Genomic DNA, 14791 nt, shown 5'->3' on the forward strand with positions numbered 1-14791 from the left:
TTCAATTCATAACCGGTAGGCTAATCAGTTGGAAACATAATGGGGTATCTTTTCGGATGATGCTGACAATTTGTAGTCGTACACTAATCCAAGAACGGCAGTAAAAAGTCAAGCTGTACAAATACCTATTCTTTGTTCAAAGCTTTCATCATAGCGAGGAAATCGTTTTTTCGGTGCTGGTCTGGCAATCATTCTCGTCTAAAAGGCAATATCGATGACAATATAACATGTAAATGCTATCATTTGGTCTTCCAGCAAACACAATCTTTGTATAACACAATGCGACATTTTAAGAAACTTTAAAGATAACAGAAGTTAAACCAGATGGAAACTGTCATCATTATATTTTTTCTAAATCAATATTTTATTATTATTATATAATAATAATAAAACGGAAGATAGACGTTTCCTTTGGGGCGCCCCCACTTATTGTGATATGATTGTGACGTAACACCAACGGTAATGAGCTAGAAATTCACGTAATCATTGCAATGTAAATGCAGCTGTGTGATATATCTTTAACTTCCGTACACAACGATTGCGAAACCAAGTTCTGAGTATTTCTCTTAAAATAGATCAAAGTGTAAACTCTCCCCGAGGATATACACTAAATGGTTAGTCATGTATAGCATTAAGTCTAGTTCATTCGTTTTTCAGAAATTCGTCCCCTCGGTTTCTTTCTTTTTTGATTTATATGCGCAAAGAAGAAGCAAATAACGATGTCCCTTTAGTGTTCGATTATTACCAGAATTAAGGTAAATGCAGGCAATACCCACATAAATGTTTCTGTTAGTCCTCAAATGTTCAACACGTCCAGTGCTGGGTAGAAACTCTATGGAGGGGGGCATTTGAGGAACATCGAGAAACACTATGTATCGTCCGTGTAACATGGTGATGCATTTGATGTGCGTTTACACCAGAGCCTTTTCTAAGAATGTTTTAGTGGGTGGGGCATTGTCTCAAAAGGGACCATCATATTGTGGTTGCACACTTCTGACTAATTTTACATCAGAAGAAATGCTATGAACATTTCGTTAAAACTAACTGAAATAGCGGATACTGTCAAGGCGTCCACATTATCGTAGGACTACTTTCATTCAGGATGTACAGAATCTCAGGGGGGAGCTTCACACTCCCCGAACCCCCCCCCCCCCCACCCCAGCAGGCTACGGTATTGGCGTCAATCTTAAAATAGGCGTACAGAGAAAAACAATACTAAACTCGTCACTAGAAGCAGAGCGCTCAAGCCTAACTGACTTGCTCCATCTGGAGTCGGAGTCGGAGTCAGGGTGGCGGTCGTTTCTACAAGTTTGCTAGCTTCAACTTCAATCACTAGGGCTTCACCTGAAGCAAGGGTCAAGTCGGTTAAGTCGGCACTTTGGTCATTCTTGTCCATTCCGGTGCTAATTCGTATATCACCGGTCTCCGGCAGATCGACTCCATTATTCTCAGCCGCTGTGACAAAGTTACGGGTAACCGGACCGTCACCAAAGTTAATCGCCACTAGGTAAACGGCATCGTTAGCATCCTCTTCGTCAGGGAAGCGGAAGAAGGCGAAAATATCCTCGTCTACCATAGCGTAGGTCAAGTGATTCGTTTGAAAGGCCGATGTGGTCGTCCGCGTTGAGGCAAGAGTTGCGTAATGGTTCAGAGTTGAGGAAGAATTGGACTTCTGAACCTATTGCACGAATAATCGAAAAAACGAAAGAAAAGATAATGGTTCTGGTTATCCTATTTGAGGAAACCAATTTTTCTTAAACTTAACTAAAATTACCTTAGCTAACTGGTTCGACCAGAGGTCTAACAAAACCTTTCTCTGCTCTTAACGAATTAACTGTCTTCATAATGTATTTTTCAGATCCCACTGAAGGGGAGGGGTGGCTATACCGTAAATCTTTATTCATCTCTGTTCTTATTCATCCTCACGTGTCATTTATCATGGCATCAAAATTAACCAGCGTTCTTCCCCTATAGAAGGTAAACTGCTATCGAACAAATAACTTGGGTGGCAATGGTCGTTAAAAATAACCGTTAGTCGGTTTATTTGTTATTCTAAACCGGTTAATAGGTTAATTCTTTGGACGGTTAACAGGTAAACGAAGACGAAAAAGTGAGGTTTTACCACCTCACTCCATTCCACCCACTGGCGGATCCAAGGGGGGGCCAAGGGGGGCCATGGCCCCCCCAAAGGTGAGCCAAAAAGTGTTTCCGAACATCCGCTAAATCATATGATTGGAAATTTAAAAAATCGAGAGGAATAGCAGTGGTAGACTAGTCTAAACCTTTTCGTTTTCTGGTTTAAAATTAAATGCAGAGCTCCCAACTGACCCGCAATTCGCGGGAATTAGACCCGCATTCTAACACCCAAACCCGCTGACCCGCACAAGCGTCCGAAAAAACCGCATTGTAATTGTCAAGTATACATAAAAAATTTGCATCAAATTTTGACTTAGCAACCATCATTTCTTTAGCATTTAGCATAATAGAGTATAAAACCTCCTTTACAGCATCATTTGAACCTCAAATTAGCCTATATTTCTTTTCATTGGGGTGAGCAGTGAACATTTTCATGCCACGGGAAAGAATGAATTATCACCTACTATTCAAGTTATTGATGTTACACACAACAAAATGCATATTTCTCAGAAAATTTTGGGTGACAAAAGCCTTTCTAAGTGCCACCATTTTACATGTTGGCATCACCAGGATTCCAAAAAAAAAATCAAAAGGGGAGGGGGACACCCCCTCCCCTTATACCCCTCCCCCCAGGACGGCGATTCGTGGCATGGACCAGCATTTGCCTTCTCAAGAGTTGGGAGCTATGTAAATGTATGAGCATGAGGATTTACAGTTAACACCATTTTGCAGTTACAGGCTGGTTGTAAGAAATTATAACCTATGAGAAATAAAATTTCTTGAGAAAGATGATCCCAACTTTGTTTCATAAATATTTTAGAAAATTACACCTGGGAAACATTTTTTTAGAAGTAAAGTAACATCACCATTGTACACTTTTGTCGCACCAAATTGCATCTGAGGGCATTCAGCAATAGAAAATTTTCCAAAGGGGAGGGGGGCACCCCCTCCCCTTAGACCCCTCCCCCATATCACTCTAATGACACTTTGGCCGCTCCCAAACAAAGGCCCTGGTTCCGCCAGTTATTCCACCCCATCCACCATCATGACGTCGATGCGTCCGGATGTCCATGCTCAAGCGTTTCATTTGTACACATTTCAGGGGGAGAGTGGGGGGAGTAGGGGGGAGGGGGTTGCAGGACATTTTGCTCCGCTTAGATCCTTCCCTTGCCCCTACGGTACCCGATATCTCATAATGAACTAATCTTACTGCAACATTGATTCCGTCTTGGTAATTCTCATTTACTGGCAACCACGTTTCGTCTGCGTTACTGAAACCAGCGTTCTTCTCCTGACCATCCCACTGCATCGGTGATCTCTCTGGATCACGTGTGTACTCCTCCCAGCAACACTGTTAAATAACCAGGAATGAAGTCTGTAGTTAACTGTCAAGTCTTTAAGAAATAACATCTGTCGCAGATTTTACGAGTCCTCTTGTAAATTAAATGGGTTAAGGGCAAAGATGGATTTTATGGCTTCAATTTGGTATTTCAATAGTAGGCCTAAGCTAAATTGCATTAAATATTTGCAACTTTCCGGCGGGCCTGCTATCCTAGTTTTAAGCTACAGACAACATGGAGACTACTCAACGTAGAAAATTCACTAAGGAACACACTATACATAGTTAAAACTAGGGGAAGGAGGCATTGTGCAATGATACCACATTTTCTAAAAGTGTTGTCTTGCTTAGTGTATGTCATCACGTACGGATGTGGAGACCATGCACGGTTATAACTATTCTAAAATACATTTCAAATGGGTTTTCCAAAACTGCTACAAGCCTTCGCGGCGGGTTAAGGCAGATGCGTCGGGCCCCGGTGTTGCCCAGGGGCCCAGTGATAAGTATCTGAAAGAAAACCTACTCGCCAGCTGAAACCGACCGCCGGCGTTCGTAGGCCGGTGAAGTAGCTATTATTGATATAGTGTGCATTAGACTAAACGGACCCAGCAGTGTATCATATTTATAGGGTCCATTATATATACTTATATTCATCTTCTAGATATCCGATGGACGCCTTCTTCCATTTCCGGGCCATCTGAAAGCATGATAGTGCCATATCCGGGCGTCTGGAGATACCATATCGAAAATTTATCAACCAAATCCGAAATATATTTTAAGTTTCCTGATGTATAATTCCGTTCAACTTTTATTTTGAATATCTTTGTTCAATTCATTCGGTTTATGGAAAACGTCTATTTGAAGAAAAAATATGTTGATGTATTGTTGAAACTTATCTTATTTCTTCCATTAGTGTAGACTCCATCAGTAAATGGTATTACGGTATATGGGCCTATGTTGTTTGTCTAAATTATAATGAATCACGAAGGGAAAGTATCACGTTACACATTAAATAACTGAAGAATTTATTAAAAAGAAACTTACCGGATTATTTTTAGCGAATGGATCCTGGGTATCTTCGTAAGATACATAAATATTTTCCATTCCTAACTCTTCCCCGTAATAAGTCGTTGCAGTTCCCGGTAGAAGTAAATTCAATGTGTTGATCGCACGAACGTATTTGGCGCCAAGTCTGTCTGATATTCTAAAGTTGTCATGGTTACCCACCTAGATGAGAGCGTAAAAAGTTTAATCACACATGATATATACTGGTATATAAAGTGAATTGAGCTTGCTCTGACAACTCATGTATGTATCGTGTCCCTCCAAAGTGCAGTTACGTATCTGCAGAGCCCCCTAACCGTCACATTTACACAGATTTTAATGACGAGGTGTGTCTCTATTCTCTAACTAACGAAGTAAATGATATACTGGAACTCATATCACGAACTATGAATCAGACAAATTTTGTCAATTCAACGACAACAACAACAGCAACAAAATACCGCGAAGGTTTTTCTTTAACGTCTGATTTTTGTTAAAGCCTCTGTTTAATAATGTCGGAGACTGGATCGGAAAAGAAGATGGATAATCTCTCCTCCCCCTTCCGGTACCTCCCCCCCCCCCCCACCCCTTCGACCAAATGTTTGCTTTTCTTTGGCACAATGAAGATGTACAAAATAAGACAACTAACATGTCCACTTGTATAGGAAAAGTGCTTTTAACGGTGTATACTTATCGGGAAAAATCACCACCCCTCTCTCTCTCCTTCTCGGCTATTTAAATTAACCGTATGTACATTATGATTCTGCTTGGTTCCTTCCGCCATTATAGGTGATCAACTTCAAGTCATCCCTATTAATTTTTTTATCCTGCTATTTGTAAAATACGAACACATACATATATAGTTCCTTTTTTCATAACTGAAATTTACATTACTTATTTATGAGTAACCTTTGGATTTCAAAGAATACGGTTTATACTGAGTTTATAGTTCATTAGGCACTTACTTATAAAGCGATACATCCTAGACGTGTAATTTACCCTCTAATACAATAAATAAAGATGTGTAAACAAATTAATCAATTGCCACCTGCACCTGTGTTCTCTTGATGAGTTCGAAGTTTGTTTTCATTTCCAGTTAATCTCTCATGAAGATCCTGCTAGTATATTCAAACCGTCAGGTTCTCTAAGTTTACACAACATCATCGATATAACAAAGAAGTGACAGATCTGTTAGACTTTGGCATTTTATAACAGTCACATTTTGTTCAAACGAAGCTATATCTTGCATGCGTCACCAGGCCGTGATATCGCTTGTTTATCATAACGTGTTAATCATTAAAATGATAACTTACTATAACCTATACTTACATTACATTACTCATCATTATAAAGTACATCTTGCAATATGCGCAGAGAACGGGGAAAGTTGTGATTCTTCATGCAGCTGAAGTAAACCGTAGACTGTTAATGGAAGTTTGCAACATATAGATTTTCTACAACCCCCCCCCCCCCTCCCCCACTACACGAGTGTTGGCTTCAACGACCCTAGCGTCACATTACATCCTTTATAAAGTCCTGGATCGCCCCTACTATATTCATACTTCGTAATCTGAATTATAAGCGTGGTCTCTACTTAAATACGTGATTTCATGTTTAGCTCCATGCACTACTTTACCGTCGAGAACCATGTCGGGCCTCCGGGGGAAGTTATGTCACCGTGCCCCCTTATGAAGTCTTCGTTTTCCATAAACTATATTATGAAAGTGAGAATGCATTCATCTTTTTCACGCATTTTTTCCGGGCCCTCTAATGGACTCCGGGTCCCAAGACCTAATGGTCCCATTCATCCCCTCCCGTCAGTCGCGGATACTTACTACCCAGTTTGGCCAACGTCCTTCCGGAAGGTGTACAAACACTGGATTTACTAGATCGTATACAGTCTGCCCGGATAAACTTTCTTCCGTTAAAAACGAAATCAGTTGAAAGTTGAAAGGGAAGTCCGCTTCCGCCTCTTCATCTGTGCCGTAATATTCTACCAGATCTTCAGGTGGGTCGTAAGCCTCTGTAACCATAAACCTTTATTGTTACAGAAATAAATAGTACGGCTATAAAGGTGATGCTGTACAAACTCAAACTTTATGAACTATAATTGATAACATTACATGAACTAGTTAATCTCGACAAATAAACGATATCGTTGTTGTTGTTGTAGTGTTATTGTTGTGATTGTTGTAAGTATACTCCGTCATACATGTTTGAGCTTGCACTTATGGCCCGACAAAAACGCGACTTGAAGTTTTCACATCTTACACCGAGGGCATTTTTAGTACACACATGTATAGCGTTACACACGGTGCTACATTAATACACACTGGGACCCTTTGGCACCATACGATTGCCTCCCATCTCCCACTGTTAAGTGGGGGTGTTCAGTTAGACCCTGAACGTCCGGGCCCTGGGGAGTGGGGGTAAGGGGCCGGGGCCATGCGCTTGCCGCCCTGCTATTGCGCTTGCCGCCCTGCTATTGCGCTTGCCGCCCCTGCTATTGCGCTTGCCGCCCCTGCTATTGGAAAACCTTACATGCACACGTTTCATATTTCAATTAAACTACACATATCTGGTTTTGCTAGTTCACACCGTTTGCACTTACATATATCGGTCCTGACTTTCAACCGAAAATGGTTCGAATATTGTTTTTCTCCAGTCTCTCAACATGGTGTGAACTTCTGGAAGTCGCGTAGTCTTGGTGTGAATTAAACTATCATATTGCTCCTACGTAGAAGAAAAGAAAGGGACACTCAGAAATAAACAAATGACACCAAATAATACAGAATAATGCAAACTATAGAACCAGTACAAAAATTATACCAAATAATTGAAGCAGAGACAATACACGATACAGAATATCTTACGGTTCTGCAGCTGTCGGTGTACTATTCAAATATAGCGGGAAAAATGCAGGTAACTTATGTGTAATGTTTCGTGTTGTACATATAACTTTCTTAGGGTGATCGACGGACAGGCCTAATGGTTTCTAGAGAAACCAAGGGCGTAGGAACCGGGGGGGCTGGGGGCGCCAGCCCCCCAGTGAAAAATGTGGAGGGGCGGAAGTATCATTCCGCCCCCCCGGTTCGCAAGTCAGAAAACCCCTTTTTCATTTCCAAATGAGGAAAAAAATCTCATTTAGAGCACCAAATTGCATCTAAGGCCAGGTGAAAATACAAAATTAAATTTACAAAATGGAGTGGGTGTTGAAGTGTGCTATATTGCACCAAATTGCATCTGAGGCCACCTGGAAATGCAAAAAATTCCAAAGGGGAGGGGGACACCCCCTCCCCTTAGACCCCTCCCCCAGGCCGGCCATCAGTCTTCAGCCCCCCCACTCAAAAGTATCTTCCTACGCCACTGAGAGAAACGTCAAGATACATACAGGTTACGCCCCTGCAAGAATAATTTCACTGAATCCCTTTTTGCAATCTTCATTTTTCAACTTACTAAAGTATACAATGAAAACTGACAATACGATATCCCTTATCGCATACCCCCCCCCCTCCCCTCAAGAGCTTCCTGCGCCCCTCAATTGACACCAATCTTTAAAACTCCTGCTTCCCTCTCCGGCTCTCTGAGGACATAGATACAGTTGAGGTGTTGTTCTTATAGCATATAGTGCAAGTCTTTGTATTATGTTTATGACCTCTGCGCAGGCATTTTACTTTGAGGGTAATTTTTTTTCTCTCGCTTTACTTTAGCCTATAAAATCTTATATTCCAACATCCCATGCGCCACCGTTTGCGTCAGATCTGTATACCTGGGTTTGATTAATCGGTTTAACGTAGTCAGGATTCTCCGGCTCATCCTCCAAACTTGGTACCTCAAACGAATGATAAACGGCATCAAGGCGGTATCCATCTATACCCTTCTCCATCCAAAATGCTACGGCATCCTTAGAGAGAAAAAAAAATAATAATAAATAAATAAAACACCGACGGAAATGCAATGGCCGTGAACATGGTGATGTGCTGACATGATTAATTATAGAGAAACTGAATGTTCAAACAAATATTTTCCCCCCTTTAATTATATTATGAAAATGATCATACATAATATCATATAATTCCCCTGCAGGTCCGGGGCTTTAGTCCCCTGAACCTCATCCCCTTTCGTCAGGCCCGAATCTACCATCCTTTCACATATTACTGTCAACAGCATTTATCAGGCATATATTCATAAATGCCACCATAACAATGTTGTCTATATATATATGTTTACCTTCATGTTTTGTTGCACAATCGGATTTCGGAGGTTCAGGTCCGGTTGTTCTTTCAAGAATTGGTGAAGATAAAATTGTTGACGGTTTTCGTTCCATTCCCACATGGGTCCACCAAAAACGCTTACCTTTATATCGAAGGGAACGAGAAACAGAACAAACGGATACGGTATATAAACACATATGTCACCATGTCTCTTTAAATATTAAATATTATACATTAGTAATATAGCCTATATACGCTTAACACTGTTACCCTTATTATTGAAGTTGATAAATATTCATATATGGATATATGGTGTGTTGTAAATAATCACTGCATGTGAGTTGACATTACCTATACTAATGTTTTCAGTGATAAAAGCTGTATTCTTTCGCTCTGAAAATACAAAACTACATGTGACAAAAGTGAAATTAAAATTTAAAAAAAAATGAAAAACAAAACAAAACACAACAACAACAACAACAGCCCAGCGGGCACTATATGGTTCCTTGCTTAGTGGTATATTAAAGGGGTTGTATATGTCATCACCCAATATCATAGTTGCATTAAGTACAAATAAAAATAGGCCTAACATATTTACGCCCATAGGTACCGGCTATCAACCAACAACTGTATCTCAAGTTTGGATATTATCCGAATTAAGGTTGTGGAGTTATTGCAATTTGAAAATTTTTCCCCCTTCCCCCAAAAAATTGGGCCCGAAAATTTTGAGCCTTAAATGGTCCCAAAAGTATTGGGCTATACAAATTTGGGCCTATGAGATGGTCCCAAAACATTTTATACCTATATGTACCAGCCATTAACAAACAACCGTATGCCAAGTTTGGCTACAATCTGACTAAATGTTGCGGAGTTATTGCAATGTATAGATTTTTCTTTACGTTTGACCCAATACCTTCATCATCATTCATATAGTCCACGCCAAAAACAATAGGGCACACTTTCTCACTATAATACATCTACACAGCAAGTATAACAAATATCCATCACTCCGTCGTTGATTAATCTCGGACCCAAGCAAGTGTCACAGACGCACACACACTCACACACACCAACCTGACTGTATAGGTTCCTCTGCTTCCAACAAGGAACCAAAAACCCGATGGGCTAGCAACAGATATCACCTCCTCTATACGATTTAACGAACAGGTAAATATAAACAAATATAACCAAACAAACCAAGAACAAACAAACAGGCACTAATACAAACAGAAAAACGTGGCTGTAACGTACCCAGTTGTTAGGGTAGCACTCCTCTGGATTTTCTAGCTGGCATCCAGCCCTAGGATCTTGCCACATGTAGTAATCTCGATATGCGTTTGCATAATTTCTTGATTCTGCGCTCTCATTAAACCACATATGTTTATCGCTCGAATGATTTGGCACGAAGTCCAAGATCACTCTAATACCTTTGGTAAAATTAGAAAATTAGATCATAGAGTAAAAATAATCAAAAACGTCCGCAAACTTGGGAGAAAAGAAAAGGCCATGAATATATTAAATCTATATATAAATGAAACAGATGTGTCATGCAGACCCCGAAAGATATATTGCCGATACCATCAGTTAGTTGTCGATATCATTTAAATATTTGCAGATAAACACGAATATAAAAAGGTAAATTTTACGACTGAACTCACCAAGACTCTTTGCAGTCGCCAAGAGCTCTTCGAAATCCTCCATTGTCCCAAACAGGGGATCAATGGCAGTAAAATCGGAGACATCATAACCAAAATCAGCAAACGGTGACTGGAAGATAGGACTGATCCATATACAACCTACATTGATATCCTGGAAGTGAGACAAACGACTCCTGATTCCTAAAACAAAATGTACAAGAAACTGCGCGACATCTGATTTCTGTACAGTCTTGTAAATGGTGTGCGTTAAATTTGATGACGCTACTATATATCAAGTTTTATAAAATATTTTTTTATATTGTCGTTCTATCATAAAGTGCTTTTTTCCCCCCTACAGCAGTTTTGATTAAAGACAAACTTAGTGAGTTTAAGATATCGCTTAGAGTACATATACTGAGTTCTTAATAGCTGCTTGGCTTATAACGTTGATTTTCAAAATTTTCTTGTAAATATGGACAATTCACAAAATTAAAAAAAATTACACCTGTCATCATGTCAAACAAAGTATATTAAGAAATCAAGAACTAAATTAAAAAATGAATAATCTTTAAACTTTATTTGAAGAAGAATCATCTATGGGTGACGACAATATTACTTGGGTAATACCAAGTAGGATTGGTAAATTCGTTAGACAACGATATTGAATAATGCTGTAGAAAGATATTCTTTCTATTCTTTCTTGAAAGGGGCAAAACGTGTGAGGAAGTAAAATATAGGCCTAATATATTTTGATCTCTTTCTATATTCCTGACATGAGAATAAACCATCTGACCAATGGAAACAATTAGGGAATTGTATCTAAAACTGAATATATATATATATATATATATATATATATATATATATATATATATATATATATATACTGGTAATATATATATATATATATATATATATATATATATATATATATATATATATATATAAATTTAGGTAAGTGATTGGAGGTAAAACAGCTGGCTGTTTTACCTCCAATGACTTACTAATTTAATGAGTGTATCTCACTCGAGGTCCAGCCTTTCTCTAAATGCAGTCAGTTGTGTAACAGTATTCCGTTATTCCTATATATATATACTGGTATATATATACAGTATACATTCATACATATACATATATATATATATATACTGGTATATATACACGTGGGTAAAGAAACAAATATATGACAGAACTCAAGACTTAAAGCAGGTATTTTATTGTACTGTATTGTACAAGAGCAAGTGAACAATTGATACAGAAATCAACTTAATGTAAGAACAAAGAAACATTTGTATGTAGGACTCTTAAGAGGAAACTTTTCTAAGAACAGTAGAACAGAACCACATACTTGACTCAAGCTCAAACAAGGCTTAAAAGTCATACTGTTCAATTAAACATAAAGAAAGGATTCAAAGGAAAAAACGAGAAATGCAACTATGGAAGTCATTGTCTCTTGGCAAAGATGTTGTGAACCTTTCTTTAAGTTGTCACGGTTCAAACTGAAAAATTGTTTGGAAGCTAAATGTATTGAATGTCACGAGTATAGTGTGTATACAGATGATACACTCAACAAAGAGCTAAGTCGTTATTTTACTTGTATAACTACTTCATAAATACCACTAAACTAGGAATTGTCTTTGCAGTGCAGTATAGAGTTTAAAAATGTCTTCTTTTTGTTTTTATCTTTCGTTCCTTTTTACTTCTCATTTGTCTGATTCTTAACATCTGCTTTATTTGATTACTCAGAAGCTGAAGAACGGGCCGACGGATAAAAAAGAGTTTATTCCGTCAGCAATGCAAGTGAGGCTTCATTTGTAGACAACAAAATATAGGTTTGGAAATTATTTGTACAAAGACTATGTGTTTAATAACATCCTTCTGGTTCTGAAATTTTGTGTTTAATAAAGTAAGGTTAAAAATGAGAAACCTACCTTTAGCTATGGTAAAATTGATTTAAAGAATTTTTATCTAAAAGAAAAGTTTATGTATCAAACTAATTGTAAGCAAAATGCTTTTGATAATCAGATGGCATAACTGGAAATCTTTATTTGAAGTTTAATGATTTACTGGTTGTTGTTGATAATATTGACTAATGGTCATAAAGTAGATGATATTATGTATTGTACATTGTTGGACTCTTGATGGAATGATAATAAAAAACAAAATACAAAAACCCCAAAAAATATAGTAGGTTGTCTAATTTCGATGAATTATCATCGTACCTTTTGGAAAATGTCACAGATTTATTAACTATATCAAATTTGATGAAACTGGGATGTGTGTGTGTGTGGTTTTCAGTCTTACCTTGTAAATCACCTACGCCATCGTCATCTGAATCTTGAAAAGATCGCGGATAGATTTGATAAATAATTGTATTTTTCCACCATTCGTTCCATGCGAAATCTTTAGCTGATGTACAACCTAACAGAAAAAGTACGATTAATACAGTCGCTAACTTCATATTATTGTTCCTATGGCGTTCCTAGTACTAATCACAGCTGATGGTAGCAGCTTCCACACTGGAGTACTGTAAGAATCGTAATGACGGCTTAACGCTAGTGTCTATAGGCAGTGAGGATAAGAATCGCGCTGAACTTGCTGCTGTGCTGTAACAGTAATTAATAGCCCGCTTAATGAACATTGGACTCTATAAATAAATGGTAACAGATTAAAGCATCATATTGAGTTTCAAGTTCAGTGCCGTATTTAGGATGCGGCCATCAGGACCTCGGCTACCTATCGTGACATTAAAGACTTTGCCACCTTAAAGGGTGTGAAGATTCGCGCACACAGAAACGTCTCATGCCGGTAATCTGACCTAGTTTCGAATGAGGTGTAACAGAAATTGTTAGACACTACCATCGATCCCAGAAAATACACACAGCTTGCTACCGTTGGCAATTAGACACTAGTGTACAGTCAATACATACAGCTACGGTCAATACCCACAACACAGTGTACATAGCAGCGATGGACATCTCAGATCAAGATAAAAGATAACAAGGTATCACGTTTCATTACTGTCTGCATTTTGTAGCGACAAGAAGAAAACTTCCCTTGCAAGCAACGGAAAGTTAACTTTTTCAGAGCGCGGCACGCGGTTTGGGGCGTCTTCAATGCCTTTAATAACGATGGGAAGTACGAAATAAATCGTATACACGTAACTGTACAGATATAGTACTGCAGCTATGGGTGTTACCCAATATATATATATATATATATATATATATATATATATATATATATATATATAGATATATATATATATATATATATATATATATATATATATATTCGAATTCATGATATGTACGTCATACTTTTTGATATCATAAATTTAAATACAGATATCTGAAATTGAATTTGTGATATCTTGAATTGAAATATTGATATATATAATAGTTCATCTATTTTCAGATATCACATATTCAATTCTTGATATCAGAAATTTTAATTATGATATCATCAAATAAAATAATGATATCAATAATTTCCTTGCACCAATTAATGATATCATCAAATATGACGTACATATCATTAAACAATTTCAGATATCATGAAATAATTCATGATATCATTAAATAATTTGATATCATTAATTAATTGTTGATATCAATAAATACTGAATAAAACATAAAATGGCTTGCCATACGTGCGTACATATCACATATCACGAATTCGGCCATATTTAATGATATCATTAATTCGAATTTTTGAAATCATAAATTCCAATTATTGATATCATCAAATATGACGTACATATCACGAATTCGGCCATATTTAATGATATCATTAATTCGAATTTTTGATATCATAAATTCCAATTAATGATATCATCAAATATGACGTACATATCACGAATTCGGCCATATTTATGGCCGAATTCTTGATATGTACGTCATATTTGTTGATATCATTAAATCGAATTAGTGATATGTACATATCATTAATTCGAATTTGTGATATCAGTAAATATGACATCATATTTGATGATATCATTAATTCGAATTAATGATATGTACATATCACTAATTCGAATTAATTCGAATTAATGATATGTACATATCACTAATTCGAATTAGTGATATCAGTAAATATGACGTCATATTTGATGATATCACTAATTCGAATTAGTGATATGTATATACATATCAATTATTCGAATTAATGATATGTACATATCACTAATTCGAATTAATTCGAATTAGTGATATGTTCATATCACTTATTCGAATTAGTGATATCAGTAAATATGACGTCATATTTGATGATATCACTAATTCGAATTAGTGATATGAACATATCAATAATTCGAATTAGTGATTTGTACATATCACAAATACATTTAAAGATATCTTTAAATCATATCACTAATTCATTTAATGATATCATTAAATGAATTATTGATATCAAGAAATGAA

General features: G+C 37.3%; 1 protein-coding gene across 1 annotated transcript; it reads right to left on the reverse strand.

Moving 5' to 3' along the window:
- Positions 1-1027: 1027 nt before the first annotated feature.
- On the reverse strand, positions 1028-12948 carry LOC139963871 (maltase A3-like). Its single transcript, XM_071965075.1, has 10 exons — positions 12675-12948; positions 10392-10571; positions 9985-10160; positions 8750-8875; positions 8289-8423; positions 7131-7252; positions 6355-6556; positions 4520-4702; positions 3347-3487; positions 1028-1678 (listed from the first exon to the last, which is right to left on the reverse strand). Exons 1-10 carry the CDS (start codon positions 12829-12831, stop codon positions 1187-1189), a joined length of 1914 nt encoding a protein of 637 aa, XP_071821176.1. The 5' UTR covers positions 12832-12948; the 3' UTR covers positions 1028-1186.
- Between the last annotated feature and the right edge of the window lie 1843 nt (positions 12949-14791).

The sequence above is a fragment of the Apostichopus japonicus genome, chromosome 22 (assembly GCF_037975245.1).
Source record: "Apostichopus japonicus isolate 1M-3 chromosome 22, ASM3797524v1, whole genome shotgun sequence".
NCBI classification, from domain to species: domain Eukaryota; kingdom Metazoa; phylum Echinodermata; class Holothuroidea; order Aspidochirotida; family Stichopodidae; genus Apostichopus; species Apostichopus japonicus.

What these genes read in the sequence shown, in the direction of transcription:
- LOC139963871 (XM_071965075.1), bottom strand. Translation starts at nt 12,831, where the DNA reads ATGAAGTTAGCGACTGTATTAATCGTACTTTTTCTGTTAGGTTGTACA. An exon ending in AGTGCTACCCTAACAACTGG is followed by an intron (nt 8,876 to 9,984) that starts GTACGTTACAGC and finishes TTCGATATAAAG; the next exon opens with GTAAGCGTTTTTGGTGGACC. An exon ending in GACGTTGGCCAAACTGGGTA is followed by an intron (nt 4,703 to 6,354) that starts GTAAGTATCCGC and finishes GCTCTCATCTAG; the next exon opens with GTGGGTAACCATGACAACTT.